General features: G+C 40.2%; 1 protein-coding gene across 6 annotated transcripts in view; it reads left to right on the top strand.

Moving 5' to 3' along the window:
* Positions 1–19,415, top strand: part of TLK1 (tousled like kinase 1) — a 507,456-nt gene that overhangs the window by 458,203 nt on the left and 29,838 nt on the right. For all 6 annotated transcript variants that reach the window (XM_073633922.1, XM_073633919.1, XM_073633921.1 and 3 more), the window contains 6 exons: positions 532–621; positions 945–1,037; positions 5,304–5,414; positions 7,940–8,076; positions 13,522–13,710; positions 16,183–16,249. In XM_073633922.1, the coding sequence (XP_073490023.1) occupies positions 532–621; positions 945–1,037; positions 5,304–5,414; positions 7,940–8,076; positions 13,522–13,710; positions 16,183–16,249 (687 nt within the window). The remainder of the gene's footprint in view (positions 1–531; positions 622–944; positions 1,038–5,303; positions 5,415–7,939; positions 8,077–13,521; positions 13,711–16,182; positions 16,250–19,415) is intronic.

Here is a 19,415-nt window from a genome sequence, read left to right on the forward strand (position 1 = left end):
TTGAGGTCTGTTCGTAAGAGTCGATCTTGGGGACTGCCTGTAATGGGTAAGGCTAGGTTCACACTATTTCGGCTTCTCTTGCATGTGTGCGAGTACAGCAGCCTATTCATTAGACTGGGCTGCTGTACCTATGGAAAACACAGGGGAAAGGTCTATGCACCTTTTCGTACAACTGCATATTGCTATGTGGTTCCCAGCATGGGGAAAAAGTGATTTGATTTCCTGTGTATGGGGATGCCATTCCGAATTAATGGCACCCCATGTGCATCTGCTAAGAACAGTGCATTTTTGGTGCGGGAAACTGCAATTACATCTAGTCCCACACCCGCATATATTGCGAACCTAGCTTTTAAAGCATCATCACTTTAATGTATTGTTTGGAGAGCAGGCTTCTATGGGTTATCACTGTATTTAGACATTACTCTGAAGTTTAGCTTTTAACTTTTTATTGGTATATGTTTTGTAACATTTCAACATGCTAAAAATATCAGGTCTAGAAAATTAATCAAACCGACTTTGTCTTTTCTTTAGGTTCGACAGAATAGTCCTTCTCCTACTGCATTAGCATTTGCGGACCATCTTCTAACGCCCACAAAACAATTATCATATAAACTAATACAAGTGAGTATTTAGGTGCAATGTATTTTTTATCATTATTATTTACCAAATCGCTTTGTGTTTTTTTATATATATATATATATATATATATATATATATATATATATATATATATATATATAATATAATGTGTGTGCCTACACACACACAATATTCCACCATGTCTATCTTTATACTCAATGGTTGTAGCAAAATTGTAGTGTCTAATAAACTTCTGTCCATTGATAAAAACACTTCTACACTTCTGCTAATATGATTTTTATATATATATATATATATAATATTATAATATTTATTTTTTGTAACTGTTTTTGTGTTTCTTTTAGACGGATCTTACAATGATGAAACTTGCTGCATTAGAAAGTAATAAAAATCAGGATCTGGAGAAAAAAGAAGGCAGAATAGATGATTTGCTCAGGGTATGTAAAACATCCTAAAATATTTTTGATTAAAATATCATCCCAGTCAAGTCATATTTCAGTTATAGGTGGAGGTAACTTAAGGCCCGTACACATGATCAGGAAATTGTACTAAAAACACTGCTTTCGAAGCGATCGTACGATAATCTGGTCTTTAGTACACAGCTTTCGTCAGAAATTTTCCAAAGGGACAAACACGAACATTTTTCTCATATGATACCAGATTGTATGACTTTTCTTTAATAAGTACATTTTTCGTCTGAAAAGACAACACAAATACATTACATCACTTCCGAATTTTTATTCTATCGTATGAGAATTTTCGTACTTTAGTAACCTAATCCTTTTTCGATATGGAGACTAGTATGCAAGGAAAAAACGGACGATCATTCGTCCGATAATCTCATCATGTGTACTAGGCTTAAAAATCAATAAATACAGTGCGGTCACCTGCCCACTGCAAGCTGGTTTTCAAAAGGAGAGATAAGCAATGGCAGCCTATGTATTTCTCTCATAAAGCTTCTCTTGCTATTTATACATGGAGAGTATAGATCCACTTGAAATTCGTTATGGGCACTCTAATCGAGTAATGATGTAAATAAACATGGCCAGTAGTATTACAGTGTTTATAAATTACCAAAGTAATTTCAGTGGAATACAAAGCACAGTTTGGGAGCTTCCTAGGAAATCAATGCAAGGAGTTTTTTTTTTTGTTCAAAAATAAACTGTTTGACCTTTTTTTTTATTCCTTTTCTATTTCACATTGCCTGTATTAGCACTATTGTCTAACAAAGTGTAGTTATTTCTACAAGCACTTTGCAACAATGCCATGTCATTCCTATGCTTGTATCAGCACTTGAGCATTGCCAGGGTTTATAATGCTTCACAGCGGAGTCCTTGTAATGTCCTTGACTGTTTCAGCCATGTTGTGATTAGAACGCTCTCATGGAGATTTCATACTGTATTGCTGCTGGTGGCTGCTTGGGCCTCTATACATCACTTACAAGAGGCACACTATAAATATCTTGAACTGCATCCTTCTATAAATAAGCAGGGCACAGATAAATAGGAGAGGATTGACAGTAAATGGTGGTAATATGGTTTTAGAAAGTGTCTTTAGGAGCTGGAGCAGGTAATTTTGTTTGGAGCTGCCGGTAGCACAATTATCTTGTGCAGATGAATAGTGATGTGAGCTGCCACACACAAAGGATCCATGCATTCAAGGCAAATCCCTTTTCCACTCAATGAATTGACACGTATTTTAGTTTCCTGCTTAGCCTTCAGCAGATGTTTTATTATTCAAAGCAACTAAACTGCGCACACATTTATTATTTATTTTTATTTTTTTAACTGATTTTACAATTCTTAGGATTTTCTGGCAGAGCAGCAACTCACTAATTGGTGGCGATATGCCATAAAAGGCACTACAATTTTGTATTAAGACTTAAAGCTAAGCTCCAGACAGATATAAAAAAAGACATGGTTTAAAAGCTGGTATACACAGACCACAAATCGGCTGGTTCAGCAGGAACTGGCTGACATTCGGTTCATGTGTATCGCTGTCTGTTCAACAGAAGCCAGTCTAAGGACCAGCTTCTCGTGAAAGGTTATGCTGGAAAACCAGCATTCGATGTTTATGCTTTATAGATCAAAAATCCTCTTTAGCAGTCAATTCGATTTAAAAAAAAATGTGTATGTACATTGTTTTCAGTTCAGGCTAAGTAATACAACCTTAGATTTGTACATGTAGTAAAACTTTAATAATATAGGTCAGCCTTTTTCAACCAGGGTACCTTGAGGTTTCTTCAGGGGTGCCTTGGCCAAATGCCTAAAAATTGCCCAAAAATTGTATACAAGCTGTAGTGTGGATGAAGGCTGTCTTTTAGTTACACTAAGTCACAGATTTGTATTATGCACCATTGGACCCTTTCACACTGAAGCGTTTTTCTGGCGCTTTTTGGGCTAAAAAAAAAGCGCTGGCAGAACGTTAAAAAAAATTCCTGCAAGCAGCATCTTTGGAACGGTGAAGGAGCGGTGTATACACCGCTCCTAAACCGTCCCTGCCCATTGAAGTGAATGGGCAACGCCGTAGTAGCGGCGCTTTACGGGTCGTTTTAGCCCTTTTTGGGCCACTAGCGGGGGTTAAAACCTCTGCAAAACGACGGTAAAGCACCCCTAAAAATATCGGCTCTTTACCGCAGACGCCCCAGTGTGAAAGCAGCCTCACAGCCTTCTAGCTGCCGGCGTCCAAACGACCAATGGTATCAGTTGATAAAGAGGAGGTCAGTCGCCTGCATAGCGTCCTTGTTTGACCCTCCCCTGCCCCTCTCCATCAGCGGTGGGGTCACATTAGCTGAGTGATGGAGAAACGTTGGAATACTAGCCAGTACCAGTTTACAAAAGTGTATTTGCTTCGGAAGGATAAATCGCCTCTTATGTAGGGAGTCCTACTTGGACTTGTAGCTGTTGCTGTATTATGTAAAACTATTATAATAGTTTTCGCATTTTAGAACGGGGTGCCTCGAGACTGTCCATCATTTTTAAAGGGTGCCTCAAATTTTTCCATAATTTTTAAAGGGTGCCTTGACTGAAAAAAAAGGTTGAGAAACACTGGGTAGGTGAACATCATTTCAGTACTTTCTTATGAATTTTACTTCCATAATCACTGATGGGCAGCTGTTTTGATTTGTTTGGGCTTTGGTTTAAACCACCCATCCAACCAAAAAATATACTTGTTAATTCTGAATTCTACAAACAAATGGCATTTGCAGCAAGGAGCACATGAAAGGGCAACGCATACAAAACCAAACCAAAGAAATTCCCAGCTCAACTTACTGACCAGCCTAAAGGAAAAGTATAACGGGGTAATCACCGCTCAAAGGCTGCCTGTGAAATCCCGGGCTGTCAAGACAAGCCTGGGTGCCTGCTTGTTCAGCAGCCAACTGTGTACATGAAGAACGAGAAAAATGTGGCACATCCAAGGATAAAAGTGTTTCTTTATTCGATATCTATTAAAAAGTTACATGAAGACATTCACATAGCCCAGAACTGATCAGTAGATGTGTTTCACACTTTTGTGCTTACTCATTACGGCACACATTTGCGCAGATTAAACCCCTGTTTTTAATGGATATTGTTAGACAGGATAATTTGGTTGGTTGCAGGCTGGTCGGTAAGTTGAGCTGGGAATTTCCTTGATTTTGTTTTGTATGCATTGCCCTTTCATGTGCTCCTTGCTACAAAGGCCAATTATAAGTGAGGGCAGTGGCCATTTATTTGTACTGTTGAAATATTGGTATAGGGACGCACTGGACTCCTTTGCCATTATGCTATATGCTGGGTGTCCAGTGTACCCCTGTGCCTTTTAAAGCGGTTGGGGTTTTTTTCCTTACCTGCAAGGCAAAAGCATAATGTGCTAGCACATTATTTGAAACTTACCTGAAAACGAAGCCTTCCAGCGATGCAATGTCATCGCTGGAAATGGCTTCCATCTTCACCTGTCTCTGTTACTGGCCGGAGCCGCGATGACGTCACTACACAGGGCTCTGAAGGAACGAGTGGCCGTTCCTTCAGATCGCATGCGCCAGTCAATTTCCTAGCTGTATGTAAAGTAAATATCTTCTAAATGGTGCATGTTTAGGAGATATTTACACTAACTATAATAAAGCCTTATTATAGGCTTACCTACAGGTAAAATTCAAAGATTGAAGTTTACTTCCTCTGTAAGGAGGGATAGGCTCCCTCCAGGCTCACCTGCCCTCCTGCCTATACAATAATGCATGTGCTTCCATTGTGGAGGCTCTCAAAATTTAGAGTTAGGACTGTGGATAATACTGGTGTGCTTTGAAGGGGCTACGCAGCTTATGCATGTATGTGCAAACTAACCCCCTGTTTTAAACGCATACTGTTAGGATGATTCTGTTGGTCGCTGGCTGGTCGATAAGTTGAGCTGGGAATTTCTTTGGTTTTGTTGAATTCTGAATGCTGTCTAACCCATTGGGGAAGTGTGACATCATCATTTGAGGTTGTGTAGCATACACAGAGTAACCGCATCAGTTTTGGGTGGATATGTCCTTTTAAAGTGCTGCTAACAGTCTGCTAAAGAAACAAACCTATACTCTCCATGTATTTCACTATTCTTGTAATGAAAAGGCTGAATATCAGGGGTCTGCAGAAATATAATAATAAAACATTTGGTAGTTTTTCTAATTGCCTTTTTATGACCATGTATTTATTTTTTATTTTTTCCATTTGTTTCACATGCAGACGAACTGTGACCTTAGGCGACAAATAGACGAACAGCAAAAAATTCTTGAAAAATACAAAGAGCGATTAAATAAATGTATTTCCATGAGCAAGAAACTTCTTATTGAAAAGGTAAGCATAAGTCACAACCAGTCTTTCAGGCTTTTTTAAATAGGAAAACATGCATTAATCTATAGGAAACATAGCAGACCTTCAGAAAATAGTACAAATACTTTAATCTGGTTATTTATTTGTTAAAAACTCATGACATGTTTTTTTTTTTTTTTTTTTTTTTTTCAAGTCAAGTAGTGAAAGTACCAAAAAGCCTCCAGTTCCTGTAAATTCTTGGGCTGTCTTGCATGAACTGCACATTTGAGATCTCCCCAGAGTGGCTCAATGATATTGAGGTCAGGAGACTGAGATGGCCACTCCAGAACCTTCACTTTATTCTGCTGTAGCCAATGACAGGTCGACTTGGCCTTGTGTTTTGGATCATTGTCATGTTAGAATGTCCAAATACGTCCCATGCGCAGCTTCCTGGCTGATGAATGCAAATGTTCCTCCGGTATTTTTTGATAACCTACTGCATTCATCTTGCCATCAATTTTGACCAAATTTCCTGTGCCTTTGTAGCTTACACATCCTCAAAACATCACCAATCCACTGAATCTAGAAGTGGACGGGTCGCAATTGAGCCAGTTGATGTTTTGTTGCTTTGGATATTGCTGTTAGTTTTTGTGTCTAAGTCAATGGACTTCTGTTTGCATCGGAACTGCTTCTTTGCCCATACAATTCAACGTAAAAGCGCCTCGAAGCATGTTCATTTAGCTTAGTAAATGCACCTGTAGGTAACCTAAATGATCTCAGAAGCACCTTAAAGTAGAATCCAGGGATAACCCTAACTACTCTTAAAGCTGTCCTCTCCCCCTTCCTGACACCTATGCTTACTAACCTGTGTAAGAAAGATCTGTATACTTACCTATTTTCATACCTCTCTGGTTCAGTCATGTGATCCCAATTCCTTTTATTAGCCAGCGCCCCTACAGGGAAGACAACGGATGGGCCATTGAAGCCTATGTGTGACATCACCACTCCAGGGTGACCAACCAACTGTTGTCGAGCATTCTCCCCTGCAGACGCCATTGGCTGACGCAGGGGGATCACATGACCGGATCGGTCTGAAAGTAAGTATACACATCTTTCTTACACAGGTTAGTAACCATAGGTATTCGTATGGGGGGGTGGAACAGTTTTAACAGTAGTTAGGGTTATCTCAGAAATCCACTTTAAATTGATTTTGGATACAGGCAGAATGTATCTAGAAGCAAGATGCATTTGCCCATCCGCTCAAGCCCTCAAGTCCATGTTCCACAAGCTATTCTGCAGCAGTAATTTGTTACAGCCGAATTAATCTCTTTCCATGGCATTATTTTTTTCCTAGGAAAAAAAATAAATTGCTGTATTCATTGTAAGGTCTGTGTGTTGTAGAACTTCCAAGAAATCTGTATCTCCATTGCTGATTGATGACCATGGAACACTAGCAGTTTTAGCTTCCTAGATAAGCATTATAGTCTGCTACAGCAGTTTGACATCCACAGGTTGCCATAGAAAGTAAGCAGGATATTGTAGCCTTCATTGAAAAATTATTTTCAATTATTTGTATTAGTAATCAAAATACACGGTACGAACCACAGGTTGCAGGAAAGAAATTTGCACGATTCCCCCCTATCAACACAGTGCTGACAGGGAAATCGCTCCTGCCAAGCAATTGTCTGCTCCCAGCAGGGGGTGGGCTGGAGAAAGCAGTGGTTATCGCTAGCAGCTATAGCAGCTGCTAGCAATAATTGCAGGAGAATCCGTCAGGCTGGTTGTACCTAAGTTGATCGATCAACTTGGTACATTCAGCTTTCCCATTAACGGTTTGAATCTTGGCCAGTTCCTGCTGAATCGGCTGAGATTCGAACTGTGTATGACCAGCCTTAGATTTTCAAAGGAGAGGTCAACCTTTACATGTTAAATTTGACTGTCATGAGTAGACGCCTTTTGAAAAAAAAAAAAATCTGTAGTTTGCTATCTTCACTTGATAATGGAGCCTATTTTGCACTTGGTGTAGACTTTGAGGTCGCTTTGATATTGGGGTCTCCAAATGGCATGGAGACTGAGCCTTTAACAGGCATGAAAGCTGATGGGCATTGAGGTTGCTGTGCTGTGAGGCCTTTAGCTTGCATAGAATACCAATACAGAGCCACTGAGGTCACTGTGATATTAGTGCCTATAGCTGGCATTGAGCGTGATACCCAGGCCTTTAGCTGGCGTGGAGGCTAATGCAGAGCATCTGAGGTCTCTGTGACATCAGAACCTTTAACTAGCATGGAGGCTAATACAGAGGCTTTGAGGGTCCTGTGACATGGAAACTGATACTAGAGACACTGAGGTTGCAGTGATATTGGACCTCCAGCTGGCATGGAGGCTGATACAGTGGGAACGCATATCTGCAGCACTTCTGATCAGAAATATTTGCTCATGTTCCATCCCTGCTTCTCTTTGTTTCTCAGTAGTACTCTAAGTATAGTCAAACTTTTATGATTCCACATTTTTGCGATTTAAAGTTTTCTATGTGACCATCCAGGATGACTTCTTTTCTTCATTGTTTTCAGAGCACTCAGGAGAAATTGGCGAGCAGAGAGAAGAGCATGCAGGACAGATTGCGGCTAGGACACTTCACGACTGTCCGACATGGGGCCTCCTTTACAGAACAGTGGACAGATGGATTCGCTTTTCAGAATCTTGTCAAGTTAGTCTCTTGTTTTTAAGTTTTTAGAATTGTCACTCAGGAGCCAAGTGATGTCATTGTGTTCTGCTGGCAGATCAGCCAAGGAAAGTTTACGGGGCCTGTCTAGAGCTCCGAGCACAGATATATTCAACGTGGCATAAATAATACAAAAGTTAGAGAGCTTCAGCAATCCTGCATTTTTTACATTCATGGAAAACTCATCAGGTCTTTTGAGACGGTCATGTTTAAGTTATCTGGGTATTGTAAGGAGAATAGTCCAAGCAATTATTCTGTTTACCACATTTGTTTTATTACTTTCTTCTTTGAAATGCCTTCTGTTTTCCAGTTGTGTTTCCTTGATTGTGCCTGCATGCCTGAGGGAGCTGGAGGGTCTATGAAATCTGTTACTGTCCGATTCTCATGTTACAATGCAGAGATTGCTGTGTGAGCTTTGAGGCTTCTCCTGCTGCAGTGGGAGGAGAGCGTGTTATTGGCAAGGGTGGTAGAGCTAGGCATTCTGCCTGTAACATCTTGATTCAACCCACCAGCATTCATCCATAACCAGATTGAGAAAGTTTGGGTGGGCTTCACCCCTTGACCTTAAATTAGAATTATGACCTCTGAATAAAAAATATGTGCTGTGGTCCTTAGTTATAAGTTCATCTGCATTTAGTTTTCTCTTACCCATGTTTCTGCCTCCAAACTGTCCTGCCACAAAACTCTGCTCTAGCCTATGTGTGCCTGGTCACATAGGATAACATGCAGAGCAGTTTAGAAGTGTGTAATAAAAAAAAATGGGATGAAAAACATTTGCAGGAAGCATGGCTATCTGCATTTTCACTGCTGATTAATAAGCTTGTAGCACCTAGCCACACCTAAAGGGGTAGTAAAGCCCGCTTTATGATTTTCCTGTAGGAAAAATAAATAGCTCCTAAATGTGCACTGTTTAGGATATATTCACCCTGGATGCAGCCGCTAACGTCATCGGCGCGTTCGCTCTGAAGGTCTGGCATATGGTGCTGGACCTTCAGAGTTTCTTGCTGGAACTGAGGGCTTCTGCTCGCATGCGCGGGAGTGACGTCATCGCGGCTCCGGCCACTCACTGCGCCGGAGCCCGCAAACACGAAAGAAAGACCTGGGGAAGATGTTAGCTCTCTCAGCAGTGACAGTGCTCCGCTGGCAGGGCTTCGTTCTAAGGCGATGCATATTAGCACAATATGCCATTGTCTTACTGGTGGTGGTTGTTGGTTTTTTTTTTTTTTTTGTTTTTTTTTTTTTGTTTTTTTTTTCTGCAATGGATTACTACCGCTTCAAAGCATAGGGTTAGTCAAAAAAGTTTTTTTGTTTTATTTTAAATCGGCACAAAGGACGTTAGTCAATGAGAAATGTCCCCTATGCTGCTGGCTGTTTTAGATGAAATCTTCAGTCCCCTCATACCCCCCAGCCCCCCACCCCCCCACCCCCCCTGACCTGCAGAATTAAACTTCTGGTGCTACAGGGGTTAGTGCTAACTGAGGGATCTTGTCAAAAGTGCCAGTTATGCCTGCTCTTTCCACCTCCTAGATTCATGGAAGCTTTGGGCGGATGAATGAAAGGTCTGCCTAATCTATTCGTAGATTGTGTTCTATTCATGTATGGTACAGTACAAATCATTTGGTGGAGGGGGGATTATGGTGTGGTGTTGTTTTTTAGGGGTTGGGCTTGGCCCCTTAGCTCCAGTGAAGGGAACTCTCAAGGCATCAGTAAACCAAGACATTTTGGACAATTTCATGCTCACAACTTTGTGGGAACCGTTTGGGGATGTCCCCTTCCTGTTCCAACATGACTGCGCACAAGTGCACAAAGCAAGGTCCATAAAGACGTAGATGATAGTTTGGGGTGGAGGAATTTGCCTGGGCTTGTACAGGGTCCTGACCTTGACCCGATAGAACACCTTTGGAATTAGAGCGGAGACTGCAAGCCAGGCCTTCTCGTCCAACATCAGTGCCTGACCTCACAAATGCACTTCAGGAAGAATCAATAAAAAGGGGGAGTTTGGGACTTTAAATGAGGCACAAATAATGTACCTCCATCCCTGATTCAGGTAAATAAGAAAGGAGTGTGGGACTATGAATGAGGCAATTGACTTGTGGAGGTAGAATGGTTGGTAAACATTGTTTATTTGTAACAATAGTATGAAACCAGTAAAAAGTATTTTCACATATATATATATATATATATATATATATATATATATATATATATATATATATATATATATATATATACACACATGGCATGAACATGATGGATACATATGTTTCAGCATGACAACACATGAGAAGTATTGAATATTGATAAAAAGGTATAAATACAAATATGTAACATGTCATAGAGACAGCACTTGGCAATAAGGTGAAAAATATCAATCTTGAGCATGATTAATTGTGTATATAATACAAGATATTTCCTATTAACAGGCATTGGTACACCATATGCAACAGAGCTGCTGTGGGAACAAGAAAAGATACATAGCATACTCGAACGCCGCAACACATATATATAAATATGTGAAAAATATATAAAAAGGGAAAAAATTTGGAAAGGGAAAAAACATGAGTGTTTGGGATAAAGGAAATTTTAAAACGTGTCATGTATATATAATATAAATGGGTATGTTGCAGCAGCTCTGTTGCATATGGTGTACAAATGCCTGTTAATAGGAAATATCTTGTATTATATCCACAATTAATCATGCTCAAGATTTATATTTTTCACCTTATTGCCTACTGGAAGAATGGGAAAACTTTCCCATAGACACACTCCTAAACCTTTTGGACAGCCTTCCCAGAAGAGTTGAAGCTGTTATAGCTGCAAAGGGTGGGCCAACTCAATATTGAACCCTACGGACTAAGACTGGGATGCCAATAAAGTTAATGTGTGTTTAAAAGCAGGCGTCCTAATGCTTTTGGTAATATAGTATGTATTAGAGCTGCACGATTAATCGTTAAAGAATCAAAATCGTGATTCTACTCCCCTCCTGATTTTAAAAACGCATTTCCCTGATTCTATGTAACAAGTGCAGAGTTCTCTGCTCACGTCGGACAGCTGCCAAAAAAAATAAAAAATCCAGGCAGCCTGCCACGTTTATCTCAACAAGGAGTTAGAGTTACATTGTAACATTGTTTTCATAGATCAAAGGGATGAACTTCTGTAAATGAGGTCAGTTTAACCACTTAAAGCGCAGTTCCACTGTTTTGTAGGTTTATTAAAAGTCAGCCGCTACAAAAGGTGTAGATGCTGACTTTTAATAAACACACACTCACCTATTCCATGGTCCAGCGATGCGGCCGCCTGAGGCCTCGCTCCTCCCTGCAGTGCCATCATAACAGCTGTGGGCACCCAGCCGTGACAGCTTTTGGCTTCGCAGCTGGGCGCGCACTGCGCATGCACGAGTCGCCCTGCGCTCTCCTAGTGGCCATGCAATCTTCTGGGACCTGTGAAAAGTCCTGGAAGATTACAGAGAGGGAGGTGCCGCCTAGGGAGAGAGGAGGAGTTGCCTAGGCCTAGGTGGCTAGAAGACGGAAGAAGGAAGTGGGACAAGAAGTACCTGTAAAAAAAAATTACATGCCAAATGTGGCATGTGAGGGGGCGAGGACTGCTTAAAGCGGAAGTTCCACTTTTGGGTGGAACTCCGCTTTAAAGACTAAACCTTTTTCTGACACTTGTTGCTTACAAGTTAAAATCAGTATTTTTTGCTAGAAAATTGCTTGGAACCCCCAAACAGTGTGTGTGTGTGTGTGTGTGTGTATATATATATATATATATAATATAATATTTTTTTTTTTTAGCAGAGACCCTAGAGAAAAAAATGGCGGTTGTTGCAATATTTTATGTTACACTGTATTTTGCACAACAGTCTTTCAAATACAACTCTTTTTTTTGGAAAAAATACACTTTAATGAATTTTAAAAAAAGAAACGGTAAAGTTGGCACAACTTTTTTTGTATAATGTAAAAGATAATGTTACGTGATCTTTATTCTAAGCAACAAAATCGTGATTCCTATTTTAGCCAGAATCGTGCAGCTCTAGTATGTATGTAGATAGATAGAGATATATATATATATATATATATATATATATATATATATATATATATATATATATATATAGATCTATATATATATATATATATATATAGATCTATATATATATATATATATATATATATATATATATATATATATATATATATATATATATATATATAGATCTATATATATATAGATCTATCTCTATCTATCTCTATAGATATACAGTATATATCTCTATAGATATAGAGAGATATATATATACATACACACACACACACACACACACACACATATTTCTAAAGATGTATTGGGGAATAAAGAGCTGCATTGGTGTGTCTTCTAAATCTCTATGGAGGTCAAATGTTAAGAAAACCTGCTTTGACCATTTGTAGGAAAATAAGTATATGTGTTTGTAAAGGTCTGCATTCAAGTGAATCTGTTGCTTTACCCTGCATGGACCAAGTGCAGTTTCACTTTAGGCTAGCCAAGGGGTTATTGCAAGGCAAATATGCCAACAATATGTCATCCTGCAGAATTGGCACAAATGGCCACTTAATTCAAACTTAAAGCTAGCATAAGTACCTAAATTTGACTTGATGTCAGCCTTCTTTAGCCCTCTGCACAGACTCTGCACTCTAAGCCAGTTAGGGTTCTGTAGCTCTGCACAGTTTTGTCAATCCGACACTCAATTCACTTGTTGGTTAGATCCCAGACATGATCTTAATGTTCTGCTGCTCCCTTGTTGCCCAATCAGAAGGCTGGTGGAGGAAAGGTAAGGAAGCAGAGTTGCTCCTTTGTAAAAACAATTGCTAGTTGCTTGGCTTTTATGCAGTTTCAGTGGTTTCATTATTTTTTGAGGCGCTGACCTGAAAGCAAGTACACAGCTTATGAGCTCTGACATCTGACTCTGAAAACTCCATGCCATTTATGGGTCAGTTATTCAGAACATATTGTTAGCCAGACCAGTGACAGCCTTGCAACTAGGATTCTTAGGAAGTCAGCAATGGCAGCTCCCTTATTTTTTTAATTATAGGTTTCCTTTAAGATAAGCTGGTACTGGAGATGTTCGGCTGCTCTCCCTCGCCTGTTTGCGAAGGCATAAGCCTTTTGATCACAACTTGCATGTTTAGATGAACTGCTGCACTAAAAAATATATGAACACCTACATTTAAAAAAAGGAAATCTTCCACCTGTCAAATGGCGCCCACACGTTTGTTAGGGAAGTTTGTTAGATGGCTGAATTGCATGCGGTGATTGACACTCCTGCAGAGAAATGAACAAACAATGCTTGAGTTTGTTGCTTGGAAACCGTGTCTTCTGCATATTTATATTAAAGTATTCTCAGCATATTATTTATTCAAGTATATGTGTCTGTCTGCGGCTGTTTTACAGGCAGCAGGAATGGGTGAATCAGCAGAGAGAAGATATTGAACGACAAAGAAAACTACTGGCGAAGCGAAAACCTCCTACTACCAACAACGCTCAGACCCCGTCCGCCATCTCTGAACCAAAGCAGAGGAAAAATAAAGCTGTAAATGGGGCAGAGAATGACCCTTTTTTAAAACCTACTTTACCCCAATTGTAAGTTTCTGTCCCTTTGTTATACCTTTTACATTAAAACAGGGGTACTTAATGCTATTATATACAGACCCCTGGTAGGTTGTCTGCCTTGTCCTAACTTTCAGAAACATAGGTACCAGTATAACTTCTAAAGATTTCAAAAGCTTGGTTTTACTTTAAAGATGGATAGCTAAGAACAGAACAGCTAAAAGGATATTCTATTTATTTAAAAACTCACAAACTAGCTACAACTATTGAGACATTAGCTGTTTTTGTACAAATAAAATGGAATCAAGGTACAGTTAATACTAATGTTATCTGAAATCTTAAGTCCATTTCTACACGTTGATTTAAGGTTCGGTAATGCAAAGAAACCTATTTAAATTTTTATTTTTAATCATAGGTGCAGTTCCATACTACTGATATTTGCTTCCCATGCCACCAAGGGGTATAAATCTACCTGGTTAAGAATCCCTGCAGAATGGGACTTGCATTGTCTTTTTTGTAAAATATCCATTTACAATGCACTAAAGATTTGAATCATTAACTTGCCACAAACACGGATACTTGTGGTAAATTATAATGTAATGTCCAAAATTTCCTTAATTACACCTTGGGATGAAAGATAAAGTACCATGCACTTAATCTGCATAGGTTGAGGGATCTCTGAACTACATAATGCCCTGAAGGAAAGGTTAAACAAACTTGACATTTAAAGGTCACCTCTTATCTAAAATTCTGTTCTAAATTGGAAGGTTACTTGCAAGTTTGTCCACATACTGACTTTCGGTATATGCACAATTGTGCGTTTGCAATGTGGCCATTGCAAAGCCAAATGATGGTAGCATGCTACCTTAATGTGCAATATACTGATTCCTGAGGAATACAGATGGCAGGAGTGTGACACTATGCTCTTATTGTTAAGGGTGCAGACATATGGGGAAAGCAAATAAAAGTTTTGGTGTGTTGGAAATGTTCAGCCGATTCAGCACTGTTTTCTTACAGAGATATGCCCACTGCTTAATTTTACAGGCTGTAAATGCTTTTTAGAATATGAACCTCACAGTATGGACACATACAAACAGACTGGAGTAAGGCCTTGTACAGACAAGCTACGGTATGTGATGGTCCATACTGTACAGCAAGAATTTAAAAAAAAGCATTTGCACAGCTTTAAACAAGCTTAACTGCTTTGTTACAGCCTTTTTAGTAAACTTCAGCTCCGGTTTACAGAGGTTAAAGGCAGATCTTTTAAGAAGAGTGGTGGCTGTCGCTTTAAACAAGCTGCCAGCAATCTTCAGAAGGTTTTAAATAAGCTTTATGTAGTGCGGAAGCTTACTGAAGCCTGCTAGTGGCTTGTTTAAAGACAGGACTCCAATTAGGAGATGTGTTTAAAGCCGGCCATAGATGGACTTTTTTTTTTCCTGAAACTTCAGGTTGGAGGAAAGAAAATCACTCGATTACCCCCATCAACACTCCCGTGGAGCCATTGTGTTCTCCCGGCAGGGGGGCGGGGGAAGCCACACCTGCTGGGAGAACACAGTGATTACTGTTAGTGGCTATAACAGCTGCTAACAATAATTGCATGTAAAATTTGACAGGCTGGTTGTACCCAAGTGGATCAAACTATCCACTTTGGTACAATCAGCCTGCCTATGTATGGTTTGAATCCCAACCAGTCCCTGCTGAACCAGCTGAGATTCAATTAGTCTATGGCTGGCTTGAATTTCCCAAACTGAGGCTGAGACTGCTTGAGGATGGCTGAAAACTTTGCAAATGCTTAGTAAAAGCCCGCTATACACATCTATTTTGTGCAAGCCTAAATGCTAGTTCCCTGGCTGTCATTCTGATTCTTTATCTTTAATTTTGTCTGAGTCTTTGACATGGAATAAGTATGGAGATCAGTAGTTCTGACACTCGTTGACAGCATGCTTGTTGTGTGACTGAATCATGCTAAAGGCACACAGCCAGGCATTTAGCACTTTCAGTAGGCATGCAATGGCAGCCCCTGCACATTTAAAAAGAGCCTGTGAATCAGACCTGCACCAGTCAGCCAAATCAGAAGGTTCTGCATAAACGAATCTGTATTTTGAGGGCAGCACAAAAAATGCAGTTACTCTAAAACAACCATGTGAATGTATCTGGAGTTTGTTATATAGCATTAGAATGGTTGCAATAGTGGGTGAAGGCTGCTTGGTCTCATGAGCCCAAGTGTGGTAGGTAAATCCTTCTGTTGTATTACATGTAAGGTCATAGTTTTAGTTTTTTTAAATTAAAGCCAATCCCCCTTTAAACCACTTTTCATCCTCCCTTGGGCTGGTAGTGGAAGTGTTGCCAAGGAAGTCATTTTATACCTTTCATAGATCTTTGTTTCCCAAATATCTTTTAAAATATTATATAATCTTTAAAGTATGTGTGGAATGGACATATTTCCTGTGCTTCATTACAGTCTGCTGTATGTTCTTACTGTAATCTTGCTTATTGCTTACTTAGGTTAACGTTAGCTGAATACCACGAGCAGGAAGAGATTTTTAAACTCCGACTCGGGCATTTGAAGAAGGTATGTGTGTCAATAGGAATTTTCCATGTTCTCTAGCTGCAAATTTTTTTCTTCCATTTAAAAAAAAAATCTTCTCCTGGTAGTAGAGTTGATTCTGTTCTAGGGAATTTGCTGCATTCATTGAGTAAACAAACACCAAAAATGGTATTCAGGTTATGTTTCAGCTGCTCTCCACTGCAGCATGGGGAACAATGGCTGCTGATTTAGCTTCCTGCTGCTGTCTGTAGCACATTGTCATCTGTGCTCCATTCGTATACATTTCAGTCAATGGCAGAATTGATTTGGGTACCTGAGGAAGCTGTGTTCCTTTTAGACAACAATAGAGCTGGTTAACTAATCTTTTGGGGAAATACATGTTCCTTGCCAAGCTCAGTTTTCCGTTCTAAAATGTGCACACTGGAAATCGGGACAGGCTTCAAGACTTGAACTGTATAATGGATTCCCTGAACTCAACTGGATTAAAGTGAGCCAGATTTAACACTGTGGATTTCAGATTGATATGACTTCAGTTAGGGCACATGGTGTTGAAATGGTTGCTTATAAAAAATATTTGTTATAGAATTTAATACAATAACAAAAAAAAAAAAAATATATATTTTTTTTTTTCGCTCTGGCTTCTGGGCAGCCCCTTGCCTTCCTCATGTACAATGTGGGACTGTTGGCTCTGCACTGTACATGGTGATGTAATCGTGCAACCACGGCCCAGAGCATTTCATGGAATGTTCTCAGGAGACCAGTTACAGACAGAGACTGCTGGACCAAGTCGTAAGGTAAGTATTATTTGTTTTTCCTTATTTCCTAACCTTAATCAGCATTATAACCCTTGCATTGCAGGAGGGTCCCAATGCAAAGGTAGTTTTTTGTAATTCCGAATGGGCAGTAGGGAAAGGTACAGTGCCTTGAAAAAGTATTCGTACCCCTTGAAATTTTGCACATTTTATCATGTTACAACCAAAAACGTAAATGTATTTTATTGGGATTTAATGTGATAGACCAACCTAAAGTGGCACATAATTGTGAAGTGAAGGAAAATGATAAATGGTTTTCAAATTTTGCTACAAATAAATATGTGAAAAGTGTGGCGTGCATTTGTATTCAGCCCCCTGAGTCAATACTTTGAAGAACCACCTTTCACTGCAATTACAGCTGCAAGACTTTTTGGGGATGTCTCTCCCAGCTTTGCACATCTAGAGAGTGACATTTTTGCCCATTCTACTTTACAAAATAGCTCAAGCTCTGTCAGATTGTATGGAGAGCGTCTGTGAACAGCAATTTTCAAGTCTTGCCACAGATTCTCAATTGGATTTAGGTCTGGACTTTGACTGGGCCATTCTTACACATTAATATGCTTTGATCTAAACCATTCCATTGTAACTCTGGCTGTATGTTTAGGGTCGTTGTCCTGCTGGAAGGTGAACATCCGCCCCAGTCTTTTGCAGACTCTTAACAGGTTTTTTTCTAAGATTGCCCTGTATTTGGCTCCATCCATTTTCCCATCAACTCTGACCAGCTTCCCTGTCCCTGCTGAAGAAAAAGCATCCCCACATGCTGCCACCACCATGTTTCACGGTGGGGTTGGTGTGTTCAGGGTGATGTGAAGTGTTTTAGTTTTCCACCACACATAGCGATTTTGCTTTTAGGCCAAAAAGTTACATTTTGGTCTCATCTGACCAGAGCACCTTCTTCCACATGTTTGCTGTGTCCCCCACATGGCTTCTTGCAAACTGCAAACGGGACTTCTTATGGCTTTCCTTCAACAATGACTTTCTTCTTGCCACTCTTCCATAAAGGCCAGATTTGTGGATTGCACAACTAATAGTTGTCCTGTGGACAGATTCTCCAACCTGAGCTGTGGCTCTCTGCAGCTCCTCTAGAGTTACCATGGGCCGCTTGGCTGCTTCTCTGATTAATGCCAGCCATTTCTTGGTAGGTTTGCAGGATTGATGGATTGAACAGTGCTCCGTGAGATGTTCAAAGCTTGGGATATTTTTTCATAATCTAACCCTGCTTTAAACCTCTCCACAACTTTATGCCTGACCTGCCTGGTGTGTTCCTTGACCTTCATGATGCTGTTTGTTTACTAAGGTTCTCTAACAAACCTCTAAGGCTTTCACAGAACAGCTGTATTTATACTGAGATGAAATTACACACTGGTTGACCCTATTTACTAATTGCGTGACTTCTGAAGGCAATTGGTTCCACTCTATTTTAGTTAGGGGTATGAGAGTAAAGGGGGCTGAATAAACAATGCATGCCACACTTTTCACATATTTATTTGTAAAAAAAATTTAAAACCATTTATCATTTTCCTTCCACTTCACTTTCACAATTATGTGCCACTTTGTGTTGGTCTATCACCTAAAATCCCAATAAACTACATTTACGTTTTTGGTTGATTTCTGGTGAATGATTTGAACACAGCAGAGCACACTCAGCACTGGAATTACTTTGAATACACAAAAGATTTATTTTAATCGGATCACAGATTTATATATTTCAGGACTATATTTATTCACTACTTAATAAGACACTCTTGTGCATTTGTCGCCACAAAGCACTGCACACTATTTTTTGTTTTATTTCCCTATCTGCATGCTCAGTGTAGAGGTGGGGGAAGAGCAGAGGACTGTGTGGATGCTGGTCGAGAAGGATGGGAATTGGTCCGTGGTGACACTGGGGAGGGGAGCGCTATGGTAATAGTATTATATGGGGACAGGTTAGTGGTGAGGGCGGCGGGGTATTGATCATCTTGGATAGGACAGTCTGGCACCTCCCTTACCACGTCCACCCCCCTCTGTGTCCTCACCTGGCTATGCCTCCGTCACACCTGGCTTGATATGCCGCGGCTCCACTCTCCTCCTCGGAGCTCCGTGCTCCATAAGCCGGCCGCCGCCACTCTTATCAGCAGCTCCATGTCCTTGCCAACGTGCACACAGCGTCGCTCCTCGACGCAGGGCAGCAGGGGGATGACGTCAGTCAGGGGCAGCAAGCGGTAAAAGCCGGCGCGGCTTACTCCCATGGCTCTTCGGTGGCTTTCGGCTCCGTTCGGTCGCGGAGGCGGGGCTTACCGCTGCGTGAGGATAACGTCATCAAAACATCGATTACTCCAGTCGTTATGATTAATTTCAACAGCCCTACCTGTTACAGAGTTTAACTGCTTGCTGAG

This window comes from Aquarana catesbeiana, linkage group LG06, assembly GCF_042186555.1.
Source record: "Aquarana catesbeiana isolate 2022-GZ linkage group LG06, ASM4218655v1, whole genome shotgun sequence".
Taxonomy (NCBI): Eukaryota; Metazoa; Chordata; class Amphibia; order Anura; family Ranidae; genus Aquarana; species Aquarana catesbeiana.